Genomic DNA, 25,942 nt, shown 5'->3' with positions numbered 1-25,942 from the left:
TAACTTGTTTTTTTAAATCAGGGATTGAACCCAGGGGTGCTTAACGACTAAGTCACATCCCCAGCTCTTCTTAAGAAAAAAATTTTTTAAGCTGTAGATGGACACAATACCTTTATTTTACTTGTTTTTGTGTGGTACTGAGGATTGAATCCAATGCTTCACATGTATTAGGTGAACGCTGTACCACTGAGCCACAACCCCAGAACCCAAAGCCCTATTTTATAATTTATTTAGAGACAGGGTCTCACTGAGTTGCTTAGGACCTCACTAAGATGCTGAGGCTGGCTTTAAACTCACAATCCTCCTGCTTCAGTCCCCTGAGCTGCTAGGATTATAGGCATGTGTCATCTAATTTGACTCTTGTATCAAGACCAGTTGGACATAATTGCTCTGAGAACCTATCACAGATTTGACATTAAGGGATAATTCTTCACCTGAATCTGATTCACACTGTCTCAAAATTAAAATAGGCTTTCTAAATGCAATTTCTACTTACAAAAAGAAAGTAGGTTTTTTGTTTTTTTTTTGGTAAAAACTTCATTTTTAAGAGAAATTTTACATTTACAGCACAATTGAAAAGAAGGTACAGAGATTTCCCATATACCTCTATACCCACACATCCCCCATCATCAACATCCCTCACTACAGCATGCATTTGTTACAACTGATGAATGGACACCAACATATCCATTGGTGTGTACAGTCTGTGGGTTTTGGACAAGTGTATAATGGCTTGTATCCACTATTTCTGAATCATGCAGAGTCTTTTCACTACTGTAAAAATACTTTGTGCTCTTTCTTCAACCGTTCTGTTCCCACAACCCCTCGGCAACCACTGATCTTATTTTCATCATAGTTCAGCCTTTTCCAGAATATCATATAATTGGAATCATACAGTGTATAGGTTGACTTTCTTCACTTAGCAATACGCATTTTTAAGTTTCCTCCAAGTCATTTTATGGCTTGATAGCTCATTACTGTTTAGTTCTGAATAATGGCCACAATATTGGTCTGGATCCACCCAAGCTGTTTGTTATATCCATTCACTTACTGAAGGACATCTTAGTTGCTTCTAAGTTGGGGAAATTAATGAAGTTACTATAAATATCCATGTGCAGGCTTTTATATGAACATAAGTTTTAACTTCCTTTGGGTAAATACCATGGAACATGATTGCTGGATTGTAAGAATATGTTCAGTTCTGTAAAAAACAGCCAAAAAGTCTCCAGAAGTGTCTTTATCATTTCATATTCCTCCCAGCAATGAGTGAATTTCTGTTGCTCCATATTCTTGCCAGCACATGGTGTTGTCAGTGTTTAGAATGTAGATTTAATTAAGTATTGGAGAGATTATGACTTGGAGATGTTAAAAAAAAAAAAAAAGAAATGAAATGAAACTCCAGAATCAGAGACCACAAAATAGCAAGAATGCAAAAAAAATTAAAATCTTTCTTTTCAATAAAGTAAAGTATCAGTAAAAATTGGAAATTGGAAAAAGACACTTTGATGTGTGCAATCAACGATATTTCCAGAATACACATGAAACTCTTAATCTTTGTACCCTTGTCTTTTCTTACTCCTCTTTAATTTAAATGTTATCTCAGTCTTCCATCCTCTCTAACATTCCCTCCACCAAATTAGTGTGATATTAATGCAAACTAAGGGTACAGTCTGTTCTCAAGTAATACAACAACCAAAAATCCAAAAGTGACTTTATATAAAAGTTTGAGAGAAAAAAAAATTCATTCTCTGAAATATCTTTCTCAATTAAATAATTTTTTAGCAATAATATGGAGCTAAAATATCATGTTTATGTACAAACCAAATCCAAATATCTAAACTATGTGTGCCATCAACTATAGAGATGCACCATTACCATATATATTATTGTTCCTATTCATGCCAAATATGGCTATACCTCTGTATCTCATAACTTCCAAGAGAAATTTCATATTCTTAACTTAGCACAATAGGCCTCTAATGACTTGTTCACCTTCTATACTCATACCTTGTAAGTATAGTGCGCTAACCAATTATGCCAAAGGAGCTCCTAGACTCATTCTAATATGCCTCCTCTATGCACTTAATATAGCTATGAAAAAATCTGTTAAATATAAATATTTAAATATAAGAAAGTATGTGTGCATGTGACATACTAGTATACAACTGTGGAAATAAGTATGCTTAAGGATCTGCTTACCAGGACTTCCTCCATCACTAAGCTCTGGGTTCCTGGGGCCTGAAGAAGGATGATTAGGAAAAAGAAGAGTTGTTTGCCAGCCTATTTTGTCTGGCCACCAGACGGTCCTCTGCACTCTAATAAAACGCAGATGATATTTTACCTAGAAGTAGCAATAGGAAATGAGTTATATTTAAAATCAAACAAAACAAACAAATATTAGAAATAAAGTTAAGGCCAAATGAAAAACCATGCAATTGGAGGTATGAGCCTCAAGTGAGGACAAAATGGTTGTGAATTCCTGGAAAAAACCATGAGGTCTACATTTGAATTCAAAACACAGATAATGCACAAAACAAGATAAACATATGACCCATAAATAATTAAAAGATTCTTTTTTATTTGTTCATTTTAGTTATGCAGGGTATATTTTGACATATTTAAATAAACATGAAGTACATCTTATTCTAATTAGGATCCCAGTCTTGTGGTTGTATATGATGTGGTCGTTAAAGGATTCTTTTTTTTAAACTTTTTAAAAAATATATATTTAGTTGACAATGGATCTTTTTATTTTATTTATTTATATGTGGTACTAAGGATTTAAAAGATTCTTAATGTCATACAGTGAAATAAATGTAAATTAAAACTAGATATCTGATATCCTTTTTACCTATCATATTATTAAAATCAAAATTTTGTTTTGCAACACATTTGCTTACAAAGTTGCAAACAAGCATTTTTTTTCATTTTTTTTTTAGTTGTAGATGTACACAAATATTTTATTTATTCACCTTTATGTGGTGCTGAGGTTCGAACCCAGGGATTCATATAAGTAAGCACTCTACCCCTGAGCTACAACCCCAGCCCACAAACGAGTGTTGTTTTTTTTCAAATTCATGTGGAATGAAAATGGCACAACTCCAACACAGAATCAGGCAATGTCTAACATGCACTGTCTTAGTCCATTTTAAGTTGTCAAACTAGAATTTCAGATTAAATCATAATAAAGTTTATTTTTTGTAGTTAGAGAGGCTTGGAATTCCAATGTTAATGGACAAGCATGCTTGATGATTCTGATTCCAGGATGGTGCCTTGAACACTGAATCCTTTGGAGGAAAGGAATACTTTTTCCTCACAAGGTGTAAGGTGAAGGGCACAGTAAAAAAGAAGCGGAGGAGGGCCAAACTCTCCCTTTCACAACACCATTATTTCACACACGGGTAGATTCCTGTTGTCCTAATACCTTTTAAAGGTACTCCCTTAATATTGTTACAATGGCAATAGATTTCAACATGAGTTTTGGAGGCAAAAAACATTCAAACCATAGCATGCATTTACTGATTGATTCAGCAATCCCATTTACAGGAACAGACTTGGATGCAGACCTCAAATAATATGAAGAAAACATCTGCCTAAGTGTCTTGTATTGTTATATATGGTGTGAATATATTAGAATCAACTGCTTATGCAAAGGAGACTGCTGAAACTATGGTACCACTACACAATAAGGTACTATGATCTATTCAACATACAGCCAGAAAATGAACCATACCCAGTAACTGAAGGTACAAGAATTTTGAGGTAGCAAAAACAGGAAAGTAACTGTCAGACCTATGACTAAGGGAACAAAAGCAATATGTTGAAATTATTAAATATTATAAACTCAGACCTTATATAAATTATAACCTCTGTGGGGTTAACACCTAGATCTATGAAGAGGTGAAAGAAGTCATGTAGGGCGCTGTCTCTCTTAGACTGAAGGAGGGATCCTTTAAGACTGGGACTTAGATCCCTTAGAATGAGCTCAAGTTGCCTAGTGCTAGTATTTGAGAGGCTGTAATAAAGCTGAGTTTGAAAACTGAGGTCAATCTACAAAACATATTTGGTTTCTACTATGGGAAAAACTGCTACTGATAAAATGAAGAAATGATGTTGAGAAGACTTTCAGAAGAATTAAAAACAGACAGAAAGTCAACAAGAAAGTCCTTTCTCTCCAAGTCTTACAATCTGTTTCTAGATTACAGAATGTCACATAGAACTGTCTGGAAAAGCAGAAATGCAACTGATATATCAAAGGGCAGAGTACAGAAGCATGGGTTCAGAAAAAAAGAAATTTGAAAAAAATGGGCAGTATATATAGCATATATATGCACACACTATATATATGCATATATAATCAAATATTTGTTCACTGCTATTTGAAGTGAATTCATGTTCTAAGAAATGCACAAATCTTAACTGTATACTTAGTGAGTTTTGACAAATGACAATGCACACTTATTGTAACTCAAAACACTAGCAAGATACAGTCCCTTCATTCCTGAAAGTTCACTCATGCCTTTGGCCCAGTGAATCCCTATAATAACCCTCACCATGTTTATTTCACCTACTATGGTAGTTCACATAAGTAGAACTACACAGTATTATTCTCTTTTGTATAAGGCTTTTATTCAATGTGATAGTTTTGAGATTCAGTTGTGTAATTACTTTTTTCAGTCATTAATTCCTTTTTGTTACAGAGCAATATTTCATAGTATAAGAGTTCCAAAGGCTCCACATTGTTTATTTTTCATCTTTATTGGTCATTCAGGCATGTCCCCTGGAGAACTGTCTCATTATCAAAATTGGAATGTCTCCTCCTTATTGAGCTACAGGACTTTTAAAAATATCTTGGACATCAGCACATTATCAGATATATGCTTTATAAATAATTTATTCAAATATTATATCTCCTAAGTTCATTTCCTGAAGTGTACATCTTTAGTAGACTGTCCAGTATTCGTTTATTTTTCACTTGCCTTTTCTAAAGTATGATAAAACAAGGATAAATTCAATAGTGAGTATCTGAAATCCAAACCAATTTATTTATAGTGGATATCTTTCTTTTTCTAATTAATATCACAAACATCAGTTGCCTTAAAACACAATTATACCTTATTAATCCCCATGAAGCAAAAAAAAAAAAAATACAAAACAACATACAAAATACAAATACAACATACAAATACAACATACAAAAGTTACACAATAAAAGTGCATGTTTATCTTCCTTAATTGGCCACTCATTAAATTTACACTTGGTCAAACTTACTTTTTTGGGTGGGAAGGTACCAGGGATTGAACCCAGGGGCACTCAACCACTGAGCCACATCCCAAGCCCTATTTTGTATTTTATTCAGAGACAGGGTCTCACTGAGTTGCTTAGTGCCTCACTTCTGCTGAGGCTGGCTTTATCTCTCAATCCCCCTGCCTCAGCCTCCTGAGCCACTGGGATTACAGGAGTGTGCCACTGCGCCCAGCTTGGTCATGTTTACTTGTACCATGTACAGAATTCTTCATATATGTAGGTCATTATAAATTAAGAAAAATTACTTCAGCACAAAATATACTTTCTGCTTATTGAAATCTTAATCTCAATTAGTTCTCAATCATTATAAAGTTGGATAAACCCACAGTTTCTTGGAAAGCTAAAAGACAAACAAATTTTACTAAAAATATGGGCCAACTCATTGCATATTTGCTCCCAAAATGAAAAATTAGAATTGAAGCAATGTATTGCCATACTTACCCTGAAGGTAAGCAGGTTCTCCTATATTTATAGAACTTAAACTGAAGACATTACTGGTAATCTCCAATAGAAGTGCTTTTAAGGAGAACCTAGTTTTAAACTTTGAAAAAGCATAGGACAAACCCTATAAAATTCATCTCTTGGAGGTTTTCAAGATGGCGGCCTAGAGGGTGGCTGCATTTCATGTTGCTCCAGGACTCAGGATTCAAAAGAGGAGATATTGAGAGACTTGGGACCAACTCAAAGCAGCCGGGTGACTCTCTCCCATTGGGGAGGCGTCCCAGATGGGGCAGTGGTCCCGGAGTGCAGGGAACTTTGTGAAGTAGAGCTGCCAGTGAGACACCCCTCCCCCCGCTGGAGCAGTGAACTCGGACAACTGGGAGCGTCGTAGAGGAGGCCACTCAGCACAGCTCTGGGACTCGGAGCAACTACTGGGGCTCCGGTGGCTTCCCAGGGGAGGAGCGGTGAGGAGAGCTGTGTGGACTCAGAACACCGGGGCCTGCCCTGAGGAGGAGGAGGAGGAGTGCAGCCGCTTGGATTCGGAGTGACTATACCAGAGCTACAGGCGGTTGCCAGAGGAGGAGCGGCGCAGCGAGCTGTTTGGACTCAGACCACTTCTGAACACCGGGGCCTGCCCTGAGGAGTAGGAGGAGGAGGAGCGTGGCCGCTTGGATTCGGAGTGGCTATACCAGAGCTACAGGCGGTTGCCAGAGGAGGGGCTGCGTGGCGAGCTGTTTGGACTCAGACCACTTCTGAACACCGGGGCCTGCCCGGAGGAGGAGGAGGAGGAGGAGGAGAAGCGCGGTGGGTCGTATGGACTCACAGTGACTGCATTGGAGCTCCAGGCGGCTGCTCAGAGGAGGAGACGATTGGTGAGTTGTTTGGACTTAAAGCAACCCCTCCTGAACACAGGGGGGCTGCCTGGAGGAGGAGCGCAGTGGGTCGCTTGGTCTCGAGTGGCCGCACCAGAGCTCCAGGCAGCTGCCCAGAGGAGGTGTGCAGTGGGTCACGTGGACCACTCCTGAACACCCGGGGGGTTACCTGGAGGAGGAGGAGGAACGGGGCGGGTCACTTCGACTCAGAGTGATTGCCCAGGGCTACGGGCGGTTGGTGGGAGGAGGAGACATGCAGTGAGTTGCTTGGACTCCTAGTGACCGCACCGGAACACCAGGCGGCTGTCTGGAGGAAGAGGCGTGCGGCGGGTCTCAGAGCGATTATACGGGGCCCCAGGTGGCTGCTCAGAGGAGGTGCCACATAGCCAGGCGATTAAGTGCAGAGCAGAGTCCAGGACCTAGGAGGCTTCTTGGTGGAAAAGCCACACACAGACAGGCTTAGGGGCGGAGCGAAGGTTCCAGGACTGCGGGCAGATTCTCTGAGGAGGGGCAGCCTAAGGAGATTCATCTGTGAAGGGTGAGGCTCCCAGGCCCAGGAGGTAGGGCCGGGCACCTAGGAACTTTGCAGAGGAAGGCAGCCCAGCCCAGGCGGTAGCTGTAAATTGAGGGGTACCTCTAGGAGGGGAACTGACCAGTGAGACCTCCCCACCGGGTGAGTCTTCCCTGCCAGGGGAGGTTTCCCCACAAGGACGGTAAAACCAGAGACACAGGCCCAAACAGGCCTTGCCTCAGCCGGCAGCCTAGTTCCCCTTTGGATGACCATTGGTTAACAAGTGGAGGCACCTCTGCCCACTAGCAGGGATTATACCCCACCTGAAGGCCACCACTCCTAGAGAGGCAGCTTCCTCGTGGAGCACCGCACTATCAAGTTCCTCCAAGACTTCAGGCTACTGAAGGCTAAGAGGGGATATATAGAACTCTTCAGGGACATTGTAAGTCAATAGAGGAAATCTGCAATATCTCAGCAGTCCAGTGATACCTGAACAGTATGAGAAAAAAAGGGAAGAAAATGTTCCAAACAAATCTAGATGTTACATCAATAAAACCCAATGACAGCATGGCAGAAGAAATGACAGAAAGGGAGTTCAGAATGTACATAATTAAAATGATCAGGGAAGCAAACGATGAGATGAAAGAGCAAATGCAGGCATTGAATGATCGCACTAATCGACAGTTAAAAGAGCAAATGCAGGAAGCAAAAGATCATTTCAATAAAGAGTTAGAGATATTGAAAAAAAAACAAACAGAAATTCTTGAAGGAAACAATAAAACAAATTAAGAACTCCATAGAAATCTCAACCAATAGGATACAACACCTGGAAGACCGAACCTCAGATATTGAAGACAAAATTATTTAACCTTGAAAACAAAGTTGACCAAACAGAGAAGATTGTAAGAAATCATGAACAGAATCTCTAAGAACTATGGGATATCATGAAAAGGCCAAATTTAAGAATTATTGGGATTGAGGAAGGCTTAGAGAAACAAACCAAAGGAATGAACAATCTATTTAATGAAATAATATCAGAAAATTTCCCAAATCTGAAGAATGAAATGGAAAATCAAGTTTAAGAGGCTTATAGGACTCCAAATACACAAAATTACAACAGACACACACCAAGGCACATTGTAATGAAAATACCTAACATACAAAATAAGGACAGAATTTTAAAGGCTGTGAGAGAAAAGAACCAAATTACATTCAGGGGGAAACCAATACGGATATCAGCAGATTTTTCAATCCAGACCCTAAAAGCTAGAAGGGCCTGGAACAACATTTACCAAGCCCTGAAAGAAAACGGATGCCAACCAAGTTTCTTACCCAGCAAAACTTACCTTCAAATTTGACGATGAAATAAAATCCTTCCATGATAAACAAAAGCTAAAAGAATTTACAAAAAGAAAGCCAGCATTACAGAACATTCTCAGCAAAATATTCCATGAGGAAGAGATAAAAAACAAAGAAGCAAATCAGCAAAGGGAGGAATTATCCTAAAGGAATTGTCAAATAAAGGAGGAACCAAGTTGTGTCAAATAAATAAATAAATAAAATTTAAAAAATGAACCAAATGACCGGGAAACCAAATCATATCTCAATAATAACCCTGAATGTTAATGGCCTGAATTCATCAATCAAAAGACACAGACTGGCAGATTGGATTAAAAAGAAAAATCCAACAATATGTTGCCTACAAGAGACTCACCTCATAGAAAAAGATACCCATAGACTAAAAGTGAAAGGATGGGGAAAAACATACCATGCACATGGACTCAGCAAAAAAGCTGGAGTATCCATCCTCATTTCAGATAATGTGGACTTCAAGCCAAAGTGAGTCAGAAGGGATAAAGAAGGTCATTTCAAGGTCATTTCATACTGCTTAAGGAAAGCATAAATCAGCAAGATATAACAAAATTTTAGCAAATCACATAAAAAAACATATTAAAAAGACAGTGCACCATGATCAAGTGGGTTTCATCCCAGGGATGCGAGGTTGGTTCAACATCAGGAAATCAATAAATGTCATTCACCATATCAATAGACTTAAAGTCAAGAATCACATGATTATTTCAATAGATGCAGAAAAAGCATTTGATAAAATACAGCACCCCTTCATGCTCAAAACACTAGAAAAAATAGGGATAGTGGGAACATTCCTTAACATTGTAAAGGCCATTTATGCTAAGGCCATAGCTAATATCATTCTAAATGGTGAAAAACTGAAAGCATTCCCCCTAAAAACTAGAACAAGGCAGGGATGCCCTCTTTCACCACTTCTATTCAACATCGTTCTTGAGACTCTAGCCAGAGCAATTAGACAAACCAAAGAAATTAAAGGGATACAAATTGGAAAAGAAGAACTCAAACTATCCCTGTTCGCTGATGACATGATTATACATTTAGAGGAACCTGGAAATTCCACCAGAAAACTCTTAGAACTCATAAGTGAATTCAGTAAAATAGCAGGTTACAAGATCAATGCTCATAAATCCAACGCATTTTTATACATAAGTGATGAATCTTCAGAAAGAGAAATTAGGAAAACTACCCCATTCACAATAGCCTCGAAAAAAATAAAATACTTGGGAATCAATCTCACAAAAGAGGTGAAAGACCTCTACAATGAGAACTACAGAACACTAAAGAAAGAAATTAAAGAACACCTTAGAAGATGGAAAGATCTTCCATGTTCTTGGATAGGAAGAATTAATGTTGTCAAAATGGCCATACTACCTAAAGTGCTATACAAAGTCATTGCAATTCCAATTAAAATCCCAATGACGTACCTTACAGAAATAGAGCAAGCAATCATGAAATTCATCTGGAAGAATAAGAAACCCAGAATAGCTAAAGCAATCCTTAGCAGGAAGAGTGAAACGGGGTATCGCAATACCAGATCTTCAACTCTACTACAAAGCAATAGTAACAAAAACGGCATGGTATTGGTACCAAAATAGACAGGTAGATCAATGGTACAGAATAGAGCACACGGACGCAAACCCAAATAAATACAATTTTCTCATACTAGATAAAGGGGCCAAAAATATGCAATGGAGAAAAGATAGCCTCTTCAACAAATGGTGCTGGGAGAATTGGAAATCCATATGCAACAGAATGAAACTAAACCCCTATCTCTCACCGTGCACGAAACTAAACTCAAAATGGATTAAGGACCTCAGAATCAGACCAGAGACCCTGCAGATTATAGAAGAAAAAGTAGGTCCAGATCTTCAACATGTCGGCTTAGGACCAGACTTCCTTAACAGGTCTCCCATAGCACAAGAAATAAAAGCAAGAATCAATAACTGGGATAGATTCAAACTAAAAAGTTTTCTCTCAGCAAAGGAAACTATCAGCAATGCGAAGAAAGAGCCTACAGAGTGGGAGAATATCTTTGCCAATCATACTTCAGATAGAGCACTAATCTCCAGAATCTATAAAGAACTCAAAAAACTCTACTCCAAGAATACAAATAATCCAGTCGACAAATGGGCTAAGGAAATGAATAGACACTTCACAGAAGATGATCTACAAGCAATCAACAAACATATGGAAAAATGTTCAACATCTTTAGTAATAAGAGAAATGCAAATCAAAACCACCCTAAGATTCCATCTCACCCCAATTAGAATGGCGATTATCAAGAATACAAGCAACAACAGGTGTTGGCGAGGATGTGGGGAGAAAGGTACACTCATACATTGCTGGTGGGGCTGCAAATTAGTGCAGCCACTCTGGAAAGCAGTGTGGAGATTCCTTAGAAAACTTGGAATGGAACCACCATTTGAACCAGCTATCCCACTCACAGTCCTATACCCAAATGACTTAAAATCAGCATACTACAGAGATACAGCCACATCAATGTTCATAGCTCCTCAATTCACAATAGCCAGACTGTGGAACCAACCTAGATGTCCTTCAATTGATGAATGGATAAAGAAAATGTGGTATATATATATACAGTGGAATATTACTCAGCCATAAAGAGTGATAAAATTATGGCATTTGCAGGCAAATGGATGAAATTGGAGAATATCATGCTAAGTGAGATAAGCCAATCTCAAAAAGCCAAAGGACGAATGATATCGCTAATAAGTGGATGATGACTCATAATGGGGGGAGAGAAGGGTTAGTGTTAGGGTTAGAGTTAGGGTTAGGGAGGGGGGCAAGTATGGAGGAAGGAAGCACTGTATAGAGGGAAAAGAGGGGTGGGAGGGGTGGGGGGAAGGGAAAAAATAACAGAATGAATCAAACAACATTATGTAAATTTATGATTATACAAATGGTATGCCTTTATGCCATGTACAAACAGAGAAACAACATGTATCCCATTTGTTTACAATAAAAAATAAATAAAAAAATTCATCTCTTTATCCCCTAAATAATGAATATCCTTTTGAAACATAACATATTCAGTTATCAATATTACTGCGTTATGGAGCTAGCACAATCCTACATAGCCTTGGTTAAAATAAAAAAAATTAAAGTTATCATATGAACAAGATAAGTCATTGAAGATAATTTAAGGCCTTGAAGTGAAGTAATCCGTCTAACTTAAAGCTGAAGTATAAATCATAAATTATCTACCTGAAAAGCAACAATATGTTTTTTCAGTTTTTGTTCCATGGATAAGAAAAAAGAAACAATTCTTGCTTATGGTTTGTGTATTAGAATGCTGGACCTGGAGGAATAAAAGTCAATTCCATTTTTTTCTACTGCTCATGGAAGATTTCAGGACTGCTTTAGCTGTTTACGTGGAATGGCAAACTGCAAACACTTCAGAAGGCTTCTGCTAAGTGAGGGTGAGACTAAAAGATGTTTCCATTATGTAGGTTGCTTGGTTTCTGTTCCAGTTTTTCCCATCTTTACACTCAAGTTGTTGAAATACAATGCACCTATTAATAAAGTCTATGGTTGTGCTTTCAAATGTTCTGCACTGTGCAAATCTGCAAGGACAAGGTTATTGGCAATATTTTCTACTGAGAGATTACTACACAAAGCTTCTTTACACATGACCTTCAGCCATTCCAACGCACATTTGTCTGTAGCTCCCAACAAGTTGTCATTTTATCAAGATTTGGTGCTTTTCCCTGTGGGAATGAATCTCATTTCTTTACAAACCTCAGGGTCTAAATCATTAATTTCTACTCCATTCTTTTTGCTTTCTTTCATTTCACTTTCAAACACTGCATTAAAAACTGGGGATCAAGCTGCAAGCACAGATTTACAAGCTTTAAATTCTTGTCCTCTCACACACAAAAAAAGGCAATCTGTAAATCTTGTGTTTTCCCAGAGATTACCTAAATTTTCTGCTAGTTGACATTCAAGCACCTTCAAAGTATTTGTATTCGTACATCCTGATACTTTTATTGAATCTTGGATTTCACTCACCTGTCTATAGCACCACTTGCAGGGAGGGGGAGGAGGCAGTTCTTTAGGTGGGGAGTACAATGCTTCCTCCTCTTCTGCAAGCAGTGCTGGAGATGCTCACAAAATAATGTAAGCCTGTCATCTGGTAAAAGACCATTAGCTTCATCAAGCAAAAAATCTTTCTAATGAAGTTTCTGAATCCCCAGTCCTTCCCTTGCATAAATGGATAGGTTTTTTGGCTCTGACCATTTCTTTTGTTTCTTCCCAATTAGCATTCAGAAGGGAAAATTTGAATTGTGCTTGAATTTCACTTTTGGGGTAGCTGATATTTCATTTGTCACTTGGGCCAGAGGAAAATGTTGACCTTTTTAACACTTCATCCATTTCCACTCTATAAATGGTCCACATGTAGGAATACTTTACTATTTTAACCTCTAACACTAGCTTTCTGCTATAAGACCAGTAGACATATCTCCTGGCAGAGTTGGGCTGGATTCCCAAGACACTGATTGCCACCTTAGTGCAGTCTTCTAGGATTTATGCAGTAAACCACAGAGCCAAGTACTTTACTCAGACATGCTGTGGGGCGGTGGTGAGCAGTTCCTGCAGCAAATGAGCTGGCCCAGGGAGCCAGGCTGTGACTGCAGTGGGGGTAAGAGATGGGGGGTACCACCTCTGCTAAGCTGTGTCCCTCCTCCCGGGTATGCCTTCTTCTGAATCTGAAGCTCCTCAACTTTCTCCAGGATAAACAAATCAGCTGCCAGGGGCAGCCACCTCCTCCACTCCCGCCCGACACCCTGCCCAATCTTGTCCTGCTCTGGTTTCCTAGTTATGACTCCAGCCCTAGCCCAGCCCACAAGGGCCTAAAGTAAAATTTTTAAAAATCAAAATTTCATTAAGACGATTATATATTTTTGGAATAAATGATAAATAGATCCTGGGTAAGCCTTGACCATTTCCCCAGAAAATGCAACATTTTATGAAACTACAGCATATAACAACCAGGGTAATGATATTGACACAATTCACCAATGTTATTCACAGTCCCCTGGTTTTACTCATACTTGTGTTAAATGTGTGTATTAAGTCGTGTACAGTATTATCAAATGTGTAATTCTGTGCATCTGTGGCCACAGTCAAGATACTAAACAGTTCTAGCATCTCTTTCTTCTGATACCTATTCTCCTGACAATCAAGAGTATGTTCTTCATTTCTAAAATTTTTGTCATTTAAATATCTAAATGGAATCCTAAGTATTAATCTTTGGGCACTGCCCTTCTTTTTATTCAGCATAATTCACTAGAGATATACCTAAATAGTTGTATATATTAATTGATTATTTCTGATTAATTTCCCATGGTACCACAGTTGAAGGACACATTTCTACTTTTTAAATATTATAAAAAAGAAGCAGGTGTGCAGTGAGTAGGCACACAAGTGGGGGGGGGGAGGGTCTGTTTTATGTGTAAAGGAGGTACAACAACGGGAACCTGACCCATCTGTGGATCTGCTATTCTTACCTTTTTCCATATCACTCAGAAGTGGCAGGCCTGAGAGAAGAAAATAAAATGGCCTATTAAATTTCATCAAAGGAATCATCTTAGGGACAACCCACTGTTAATCTTCAGTCTTATTTTACTGTATTTAGCCCATACATGACTCTGTCCTCTACAGCTAGAATATAAGGATATGGGAATAAAGGCTTAGAAGTAGAATCTGCCCTTCTTTATAGCTCCCTATAAAGAGAGAGCTATGTGTAGAAATTACATTTCCCATCCTTATAATTTTAAGTTCTGCTAAATTCAAGGCCTTGTTTCCTGGAGCAGGGGTAATAGTCTCAATAGGGAAAGTAGCAGTTTTTCTATTGAGACTTGGTCATACTGGTCTAATCATGGCATTCCACCAACAAATAAAAGGCTTATCATATAAGAGTGAGAAATTAACCATGATTAACATGAAGAGCGAGAGTTGATATTACACAATTAATGTGGAAAGAGCTCTGTATGTCCAAAATAGAGGTTTCACTCCAGGTACTTGCTTTTCCACAGATAATAATGAACGTGCATTTGCAATGACCATGACCTGACAACTAGGGACTCAAGAGGATATGGTTCACCCGACTAGGCAAACAAGCTAAACCCTCTATAGAGTAGGTCAAGAGTGACTAAAATCTAGACGGTGAATGTTATTTCCTTATATTAAAATTTGTCTTTTGAAATACCCACAGTAATATCTGTGTTCCCATATCAGTTTTGACTAATAGAAATATGTACAGATTTTATTACGAAAGGAGAGAGAAGGTAGGTATAAGTATGGGGATAAAAGTCTGAATGAGAGTACACAAGAATTGTCCTATAAGATAGAAAATAATGTGACCAAAGTCCTAGAAGCAAAAAATAGCATGGGTCAGGCAAGTAACTTCTAGCAGTTAAGTATTATCGGAACATAAAGTAAGGAGTTGAAGAAATGGAGAGATAGCCAGGCACCAGTACACTGATAGCCATAAATCTTACACAAAATACTCTGGACATGAGCCTATAGCAATGGGAACCAATAGTCTTTTAATAAGTAAAAGACCATATCTCAGGTTGAGATGGATCATTGTGGCATTCTTATAGATAAAGAAGAGATCCTATTAAGAAAGTCAGTTAAAGTAGGAGAAAACTGACAGAAATTAGAAAGCCTATGCTATACATGAAGGCATAAATAGAGATAATAATATTTATTTGGAAAACCATCAAAACAGTCCAAGAACCTGAATAAGAAATACATACATACATTGCTGGTGGGACTGCAAATTAGTGCAGCCACTTTGGAAAGCAGTGTGGAGATTCCTTAGAAAACTTGGAATGGAACCACCATTTGACTCAGCTATCCCACTCCTCGGCCTATACCCAAAGGACTTAAAATCAGCACACTACAGAGATACAGCCACATCAATGTTCACAGCGGCTCAATTCATAATAGCCAGACTATGGAACCAACCTAGATGCCCTTCAATTGATGAATGGATAAAGAAACTGTGGTATATATATACAATGGAATATTACTCAGCTATAAAGAATAATAAAATTATGGCATTTGCAGGCAAATGGATGAAATTGGAGAATATCATGTTAAGTGAGATAAGCCAATCTCAAAAATCCAAAAGAGGAATGATCTCACTGATAAGCAGATGATGACACTTAATGGGGGGTGGGAGGGGGACAAGAATGGAGGAAGGAGGGACTATATAGAGGGAAAGAGAGGTGGGAGGGGTGGGGGGAAGGAAAAATAACGGAATGAATCAAACATCATTACTCTATGTAAATTTATGAATATGCAAATGGTATACTGTTACTCCATGTACAAACAGAAACAATATGTATCCCATTTGTTTACAATAAAATAAATTTAAAATAAAAAGAAATTTGAGGAATTTTAGTGTCAGAAATATAGCACAAATATTTGGAGGAAAAAACCAGCCTATCAGTAGTGAGAATGAAATTTAAAATGGTATGGAGACACTCTGAGTCAATGGATATACTGAGAATTATATATATTCTTAAATCCACATCAGTATATGGATAATTTTAACTTGGTAAGGGAGGAGGCAGAAAGATAATTTGCTGTCCTATTAGTGGTCTTCTTTAATCTTGCCTTCTATTAATAAGTATCTGAATCATAAATAAAAGGATTTGATTTGATTTCTAGATTGACTGCTTATTTCTTGTGGAGAGCAGTGACAGAGGATGGGAGAGCAGTGACTGTGATTGGGGGTCTCTGATGACCTCATAGCTGTGGCATGCATGGTACCTGGAAATGTTTCTGCTTGAGGGCACAGGATGCTCAGCTGCTGTGGCAATGCCCTGCATGTGGAGGCTCTGTGCAAGAGTCCTATCAGCTCTGAGGGCGACCTCAGGCACGCACCTCCCGGGAAGGAAAGAACTAGTATGCTAGACAACCACAATGTTTCACCAGCTCCATTTCTCCGGTTCCTGCCTGCCTTACAGTAACTTTAAACAATGGGCTTTGAGAGCTACACAAAGCCCCTAACCGCACTTAGCAACTGTGGATTGCAATTACAGAAAAGCTACATAGATGTCCTAGTTTCTGTAACTTTCCTGAATACAAAGAATAATGCTGCATAGTCTTTAACCTGATAATGAAACGTATATAAATAAGGATTGCTGGTGTAACTCTTTAGATCTGCATCTCCATCAGGAAGCAGAGCTCCACCTGATCCCAGCTTCATCTTCAAAATCTGTCTCTGTGAATTATTATTTTTCAATCCCCCTTTGATCCTTGCCAGACCCGAGAGTTTGGTCATGCTGATCACAGCAATTTCTATCTCCATTAGAATAGGATATCTATAAAATCTGTAAAGGGACACCAAGTTCAAAGCATTATCCTGCTTTTTCCTTCCCATGGCCTGTAATCAGATTTTCCACAATCCTAATGCTGAATCAATGTGGCTAAGCCTTATTCACGGGAGTCTTATGAAAGTAATTAAATTCCATCTTTCAAAGAAAGAGAATTTTCCATTCTTGGTGGTCTGTCTGCTAATAAAGAAGCATCTGCTTTGAAGCTTATTTGTTTTACCACCCTTTGCAGAAGTAGAAGTGCTTCATTAAGAAATCAAAGTTTCCCATGAGTCTTAGGTCTTAAGTGTGGTAGATACAGTTCTTTCCTTATCATAATGCAGCGGTGGCTAAGAGTAACAGGTTATTGAAGTTACTCATATCTGGAATCATATTCTTGTTCTATTAGATACTACTAGGATGATCTTGAGAAAGTTAATTTCTTCATTTATAAAATAGGTTTAATATCTAATTTACTAAAACCGTAGCAGCTAAAAGTACAATTATGAGAACACCATTTATTTGGAAAACTCTAAATAAATTTTCTTACCTGAAGTGGCAAAGGATCATTGCTGTTTTCGAAGTCACAGTCAAAAACAATGGCAGCAAGCACTTTTTGAGATGCATAATCATACTGAATGTACTTTTCAAACTCCCTTTCTGAAGAAAAGCCTCGAACTATAGGGAGGAAAAAATTGTCTACTTAAATAAAAATATATGATAATCCATCCTATTTGAGAGGTTGGATACTAACATTACAAGGAAAGAAGTATATCAAAATACTGTAAATTTCTCAAACATTGGCATTATTATTATCTAGTGGATATTTGGGGTACAGAATTTTAGGTTTTATAAAATTTATAAAAATTTAGATAAGTAAAAATCAAAAACATAGTAAAACACCCACAGAAATGGTTGGATAACTGTTGGTGAGGATGTAGAGAAACTGTAACCTTCAAATAGTACTGAACAGGAGCGTAAAGGTATAGAAAGTTTGAATAACAGTTCAGCAGTTCCTCAAAAAGTCACCATATAACCTATTTATTTCCAATCCTAGAGATACACCCAAGAGAAATGAAAACATATGCCCACATAAAACTTGTGGACAATTTTTCAGTATTATATGTAATAGCCAAAATGTGGAAACTAGAAATAAACACGTACATATTCAAGTAAATGCAACATATCCATACAATGAGATATTATTATTCATTGATGAAAATAAATAATGAGGGGCTAAAGTTGTGGCTTAGTGGTAGAGTGCTTGCCTAGCAAGTGTGAGGCACTGGGTTTGATCCTCAGCACCACATATAAATAAATAAAATGAAGGTCCTTTGACAACTAAAAAATGTTTAAAAAAGTAAGTAATGACATGGATAAACTTTGAAAACAGGATGTTAAATGAAATAAGCCAGACCTAAAAGACTGTATACTGTATAATTCCATTCATATAAAAGGTCTATAATTAGAAAATATATCAGTGTTTTCCTAATGCTACTAGAGATGGGAGATTGAGAATTCATGGCTAAAAGGTATGGGGTTTCTTTTGGGGGTGATAAAAATGCTCTAAATTCATTGTGGTATTGCACAGCCAATTATGACTATACTAAAAGCCAATCAACTGTACACTTTAAATAGATATATGGCATTACACTATATCTCAATAAAGCTGTTTCAAAAGAAAAAAGAGGGGTGAAGAGCACTTCAAACTGTGCTTTAGAAAAAAAGCAAAACTTATTTGATGGCTCAGCAGATGTATGATAAAAACAAAGGAAGGAGTCAATGAAGACAGATCAGTAGAAATTACTTAATCTAAAAAGGAGAGAGAAAAATGATTGGAAAAAAGTTGAACAGAGCCTCAAGGACGCATGGAACAACAGAAAATGTCTAGCATTCATGTCCTCATAGTCCCTAAAAAGGAAAAAGAAGGCAATGTTGAAAAGTCCACAAACTTAATGAAAGAAAGAAACTTGGAAGATTCAACACTCAGTGAATCCTAAACAAAATGAACCAAAAGTAATCCACAGTTTGACATATAATCAAACTTCTGAAAACTCAAAAAACAGAAAAAAAATCTTGAAAGAAGACAGAACTGATACGTTATCTATGGGTAAATAACAACTCCAATGACCACCTACTTCTTTTCAGAAACTAAGGTGATCACAAAAAAAATGGCAACATTTTTAAATGTTGGAAGAAAAGACTATGAACCCAGAATTCTATACGCATTGAAAGTATTCTTCAGGAATGAAACTGATACACAGAGGAAGGCAAAGAAAGATGCTTCATTGTCAGCAGACCTGCTCTGAAGAACTGTTAAAAGTTTAAAAAGAAGTAAAATTATACCAGAAGAAAACATGAAACTTAAGGAACAAAACAGCCCTGGTAAACATTAGCTTATTTAAAATACATATGTGAACTATGAACTCTATTCATATGAATATGAATTCTATTTACATGGAAATGAAAACTACAACATAAAAAGGAAACTAAAAGATCTATAAACATTAAGTGATAAAATATTACATTTTAAGAAGACTGCAAAATTAAGGTATGAATATTCAAGAGCAACCACTAGTAGTATCATATAAGAGAAGCCCAAGTTACCCATCTTTTTCTTTTGTAGATTATGAATTTGGTGTCATATCTAAGATATAAAGATTTTCTTCTACGTTCTTCTCTACATGCCTTTATCATTTTACATTTAGATCGATGATCCATTTTTAGTTAATTCTTGCATGATGTATGAGTTTTCAATGTTTTAGCTATTGATATCCAATTATTCCAGCATCATTTGTTGAAAAGGTTATCCATTCATTGGATTATTTCACATCACTATTAAAAATTATTCTGGCATATTAATGTAAATCAACTTCGCATTTTCTATTCTCTTTTATTGATCTGTGTGTCTATCCCTCTACTAATACAACACTACCCTCACTACTTATAATCTTAAGTCTTGAAAGTGAGAAGTGTGATACCCCCAACTTTGTTCTTTTGCACACTGCTTTGCTCCTCTTGAAACAGTAATGTTTTAAAGGAAACTTTAATGTCAAACCTTTTATACTGATGTTTAGATTCCTCTTCACATTCTCAGTGATTTCTTTCACCACATCAATATCAGAAGGGATGTAAATCAATTCCCATTCGCTGGCATTTCTGATGTAAGAAGGCAGAGTACTGATGGGTTGAGAAGTGAAATTGTGAGGCCCAAGAATCTTTATTTCAGTAAGTGTGTGAAATACCAAAAGCACTACTGAAAATACCAATGCTAAAAAGATTTCCAATATTGAATTAATGAGTTTCCTCCTCTAGAAGAAGAAAAAAGATGGTGTTAATTAACTTACAAGTGAAAGTTCAATGCAAATGAAAATTCTGTTATATTAAATTTCTTCCAGTTTCACTCTACAACAGTCAGTGCTTTAGGGACTATGTCATACTATCCCTTTCCCTGCCCCTACTTTCTTACAGGGTATGCTATACTATTGATTCATTGACTTTTATACATTTGGAAGAGCCACCCACAGCTATATAACTAATTTTTCAAAAGAGCATGCATGCATGCACGCACGCACACTGAAATGTGACAAAAGGGCATTTGACAACATTCCCATGGATACCTTCACTTACCTTTAAGGTAAAATTTTTCCACAGGAGTACAGCAAACTGGTTGAGTGTCAACAAATCCATTCTTCTACAAAGAGTATATGTTCAACTCTAGAGATGGAGGAAAGCTTTTTTTTTTTTTTAATGTTAAATCACCTAATAATGTGAACAACAAACAAATAACAAGTTACTTCTTTCTCTGGATAAAATTATATGTGGGTTTGTGTTATTCTGCTCTTATATTTGTTTGTTTATATCTTGGGTTTGGTCTGTCTTACTGCCCCTTCCCCTACTAATAGCCAACTTTCCCTGTTTTTTCTTGCTCTATTTTGTTATTTTATTACTTTTCGTTATTTTTTTATTCCTCTTCCTTTATAGCAGTCATATGCTATCTATCTCCTGCCTCTCCTCTGATCACTTTTTAAATATTTCAAACTTTCTCTTGGCTTCCTACCCTATTTCCTTTTACTTAAGAAACTACAATCTCACTCTCTGAAAAAATTACATAGTTTATAAAATTCCTACCCCATTCATGTTGTGATACAGTGGACAATGTAGTAGATACTTGATACTGAATGCCTGATCTAGCTCACAGGTTTTTGTCAGTGCCAATGTTAAATACTGACCTCATCATTCTAATATAGGTGGCAGTGTTAACAGATGACAAAGTAGACACCAGGTATTTATCTTCAGACTAAACATTAGTGCTCTCTGCTTCATCTAAGAGAGGCTGGAAAGATTGGGACACTTCAAGTTTAGAGAGTAGAGATTCTGTTGCTGAGCAACACTCACAACTCAGCCAAGTAACAACAAATTTCACCCCACACATGATCTAGCTCCACTCCCAAACCTCAACAATACTTCAAAACATAGAACAGGGAAGACAGAAACAAAAACCAACAATCAGGAGCCAAGGAGGAAGAAAGCAGAGGGGGAATCTCAGGTTCCACTAATGGACATCTATATTCATACAAAACAACAGAAGTCCCAGAACAAAAATGATAATTTTACACAAGACTCACATATAGGAGGAAGAGAAAACCATATAAATTGATGTGCAAGCCCAAGACCTGTGAAAACATGAAGAAACAGGCAAACAAATCTCCCCCCAAAATTTACACTCCCCCAAAGAATCCTAGATAGGTAGCAGATGAAATTTCAGAGAAAGAGTATAAAAAACATTATTAAAATATTCAGTGAACTAAAAGAAGATGCCAGGAATGAATTATGAGAGCAAACACAGGAGATGAAAGACCATTTCAATATAGAAATAATGAAAAGGAATCAATCATAACTCCTGGAAATGAAAGACACAAAGAATTAGAGTAAAAATTCACTTGAAAGCATCACCCAAAGATTAGGTGTAGAAAATAGAATTTTGGCCCTCGATGACAGAATTTCAGTCCTTGATGACAGGGTATATGAACTTGAATACTTAGTATGCAATAAAGGAAAAAAATAAAAAAGATCAAGATCAGAATATGCAAGAACTCTGAGTCAGCATCAAGTGAACAAGCCTGAGAGTTACTGGAATAAGAGAGCATGGAGATACATATTAAATGCATGGAAAATATTTTCAAGGAGAGTGTAATGGAAAACTTTCCCTGTATCAGAAATGAGACAGCCATTCATATATGGAAGCTATACAGGACTTCAAATAGGCCTATTCAAAGAATACTCTTTTTCAGGAGCTGGAGTTGTGGCTCAGTGACAAAGTGCTTGCCTAGCATGTGTGAGGCACTGGGTTTGATTCTTAGCACCACATATAAATAAATGAATAAAATAAAGGTCTATCAATATCTTTAAAATACTTTAAAAAGAATAGTCTTTTTTAACAAATGGTGCTGGGAAAACTGAATATCCACATGTAGAAGAATAAAATTGACCCCTATCTCTCACCTTGCACAAAAGTCAATTCAAAGAGGATCAAAGACCAAGGAATTAGACCAGAAACTCTGCAACTGCTAGAAGAAAATGCAGGCCCAACACTTCAACATGTTGGCACCAGAACTAACTTCTTTCGACAAGAATTCCAAAATGCAAGAAATTAAACCAAGAATCAGTAAGTTGGATGGCATTAAATTAAAAAGTTTTTGCACAGAAAAGGATATGGTTAAGAGCATGAAGAGAGAGCTTACAGAACAGGATACATTCTTTGCCAGCTACTCCTCTGACAGTGAATTAATATTCAGAATATACAAAAACTCAAAAAGGCTAACACTAAAACCAAACGAACAAAAATCAATAAATGGAAAAATAACTAAACAAACATTTCTCAAAAGCAGCAGCACAAATCGCCAACAAATATATGAAAAACTGTTCAACATCTCTAGCAATCAAGGAAATGCAAATCGTAACTACACTAGGATTTCACCTCCAGTCAGAATAGCAATTATGGAGAATACAAATAATAATAAATGCTGGTGAGGATATTGAGGAAAAGGTATACGCTTACATTACTGGTAGGTAGGACTGTGAATACAACCACTGTAGAAAAAAACAGTATGGAGATTCCTCAAAAAACTTGGAATGGAACCACCATATAACCAGTTATCACACTTCTTGATATTAATCCAAAAGAACTAAAAAAAAAAAAATCAGCATATTATAGTGATACAGTCACATCAATGTTTATGGCAGCACAATTCATAATAGCCAATTTATGGAACCAGCTCAAATATATATCAATAGATGAAGGGATTAAGAAAATGTGGAATATATACACACAATGAAGTTTTATGCAGCCATAAAGAAGAATGAAATAATGGCATTTGCTGATAAATGGATAGAAATGGAGAATGTAATATGAAATGAAATAAGCCAAACTCAGAAAATCAAGGTTTAAATGTTTCCTCTCATATGCAGTAGAGCAAAATAAGAGGAGAAAAGCGGATCAGATATTATAAAGATATAGGGAAAATTAGTGGAGTAGAAGAAGATCAAGAGGGAGGGAGGAGGGATGGAAAAGGAGAGCAAATGGGGAATGAATTTTACAAAATCATGCTATGTGCATATATAAATATACCACAGCAAATTCCACCTTTATGTTTATGTATAAAGCACCAATCAAAAATTAATAAATAAATGAGTGAAAGGAAGGTCAGTAGAGTAGAGGAAGGAGAACAGGGGGAGAGAGGAGAGGAAGGGAGGGAAAGAAGGGAAGGTATCAGGAACTAATGGAGGAAATCAAAATCCATGCATGCATGATTTTATCATAATGAACCCAAATACTATGTATAACTACAATGCACTTAATTTAAAAAGAAAGCTTATGTATTTGAAATAAAGCGAATTGTATTGTTCCTATTTTTCTATTAATTTACTTAGTATCTAATGAAGTTCTATAAGGTATAAAACACCAGGAAATAGAGAAATATCAGTAAGATTTGATTCCATTTTTTCCAAGTTAAGATGGAATAATGCTAACAGGACCTGATTTTTCCTATTTCAATATTCAATAAAATAATTCCTAATGTTTTAAACAATAAAGAAATCATCACCATCACAATAACAAATTTAGAAAAATGAAATCACTGGAAAGTAACAATTATGTTTTCATGTGCTTACACTATAACACTCCAAAGTGCTGATGAACATATTCATCCTCTCTTACAGTATTCACTGTATATTCCCTATGTGTTGTATTCTATGCTAGCTGAGTTTAAGATGATGAATACAACAGAAAAATAGATCCCATCCAAGTCCTGATGATGTTCAGGTAAGGAATATCAATTTTTAAAATGTCCACTCTCTGTGGTAGTGGTTTCACTCCATGAGAGAAGAGTGCTAGCATTTCTCATTCCCAACAGATCCATGCTGTAAAAGCTCTATTCCAGGCAGACAGAAATGAGGTCTGGGGCTTCCTTACCCCACCAAGACCCTATAGGTTGAGAATACTGGGGGTCCCGATTACCCTGATCAATGCACAAACTTTCTGGTAGAGCAGCTAATACATGCCAGGAAGGGCAAGACAAAAAAGAGCCAGAGGATACCAAGTCCCCATGTTTGTTCAGAGGCAGCCACTCTGGGAGAAGTATACTGCTATCTTTATCTTTAGTTCTCATGCACTGGTACCAAGGCTCTATGCCGGGATAGAGGCAGGATATAAGAATGAAGAGCTCCACAGCTCTGCCCAATGGGGACACATTTTAATTGGAAGAGAGTAAAGAGAAATTAATGCCTAAGAGTGTTGTCAAAAAACAATGGAGAAAGGAGCTGGTTTCTCCATGATAGCAGTAGTAACAGTGCACAGAAAAAGAACCAGCAAAGAGAAATAATACAGAGAACCAAGGAAAAGTGAAAGTTAAAAGAATCCTCCTGGGATCACATATGCCGTTGGGGATTGAGAAAGATAGGAGTACAAACATATTGAGCAATTAGAACAAGATAAGAGGAGCAACTGAAGTCATTTTCCAAGCCACAGATACATCACAGGCAAAAGGTAAAAGCCTTAATGGCTCACAGAGCTTAAGCATAATAAATTTTTCTTCTTTGGAGGGAGAGCTACATTATAATTATAAAAAAAAGTGGAATTCATTATGGTAAGTTTATGTAAGCACATAACAATTTGGACAAATTCACTGCCCATTAATTCCCCTTTCCTTCCCTTCTTCTTTCCCCTGATCTACACCTTCTATTCTACTGGCCTTCCTCCTCTTTTCATAAAAATCCCCCTTTTTTCCTTTTTTCGCTCATCCACATATGAGAGAAAATACATGATCCTAGACTTTATGAGCTTGGTTTATTTCATTCCACATAATGTTCCCCAGTTGCATCCATTTTCATGCAAATGACATAATTTGCTTTGTTTAAATTTTTTATTTATATTTAAAAATTTTTTTTTTATTTTTGGTACTGGGGATTAAACCTAGGGGTGATTGGCCACAGCCCTGGTCCCTTTTTATTTTTTATTTTGAGACAGGGTCTCACTCAGTTGCTTAGGGTCTTGCTGAAAACGGTTTTGAATTTATGATCCTCCTGCCTCAGCCTCCCTAGGTGCTGGGATTACAGGCAGGCACCACTGCACCCAGCTTTGTTCTTTATGGTTGCATAAAACTCCACTGAGTATATATATAAAACATTTTCTTTATGTAGTCATCGATTGACAGACATTTGGGCTGGTTTCACAATTTGGCTATTGTGAATTGTGCTGCTATAAACATTAATATGACTATATTGCTATAGTATGCTGATTTTAGCTCTTTTGGATAAATATAAAGGAATGTGATAGCAAGATCATATGGTTGTTCCATTCCTAGCATTCTTGAGGAATCTCCATACTGTTTTTCAGAATAGCTGTACTAATTTGCAGCCTACCAACAATGTATGAGTGTAGCATTTTCCCCTACATTCTTGCCAGCATTTATTATTATGTGTATTATAGATAATAAGTACAATCTCATTAAATGCAGTTAAACAATTAGTTACTATGGCCCACCAAAGAAGCCAGGCTTTTAATAAAATCATACACAACCCTGATGAACTG

At 37.0% G+C, this 25,942-nt stretch overlaps 1 protein-coding gene and 1 pseudogene across 2 annotated transcripts in view; both read right to left on the bottom strand.

Moving 5' to 3' along the window:
- Positions 1-25,942, bottom strand: part of LOC306649241 (phospholipid-transporting ATPase ABCA3-like) — a 180,787-nt gene that overhangs the window by 149,812 nt on the left and 5,033 nt on the right. The window contains exons 2-5 of the mRNA XM_079120034.1: positions 20,482-21,187; positions 19,910-20,162; positions 17,402-17,529; positions 2,200-2,341 (exon numbers count right to left, since the gene is read on the bottom strand). Coding sequence (XP_078976160.1) covers positions 2,200-2,341; positions 17,402-17,529; positions 19,910-20,162; positions 20,482-20,541 — 583 coding nt within the window. The 5' untranslated portion in view covers positions 20,542-21,187. The remainder of the gene's footprint in view (positions 1-2,199; positions 2,342-17,401; positions 17,530-19,909; positions 20,163-20,481; positions 21,188-25,942) is intronic.
- Positions 11,934-16,919, bottom strand: LOC306649494 (speckle-type POZ protein-like; annotated as a pseudogene). The gene is made up of 3 exons: positions 16,805-16,919; positions 14,032-14,061; positions 11,934-12,627 (listed from the first exon to the last, which is right to left on the bottom strand). The product of its transcript is annotated as a speckle-type POZ protein-like (transcript).

Source organism: Sciurus vulgaris (assembly GCF_902686455.1).
Source record: "Sciurus vulgaris genome assembly, chromosome: 18".
Classification (NCBI taxonomy): Eukaryota; Metazoa; Chordata; class Mammalia; order Rodentia; family Sciuridae; genus Sciurus; species Sciurus vulgaris.
The sequence above is the reverse complement of the archived record's forward strand: the minus strand, read 5'-3'. Positions and strand labels throughout refer to the sequence as shown.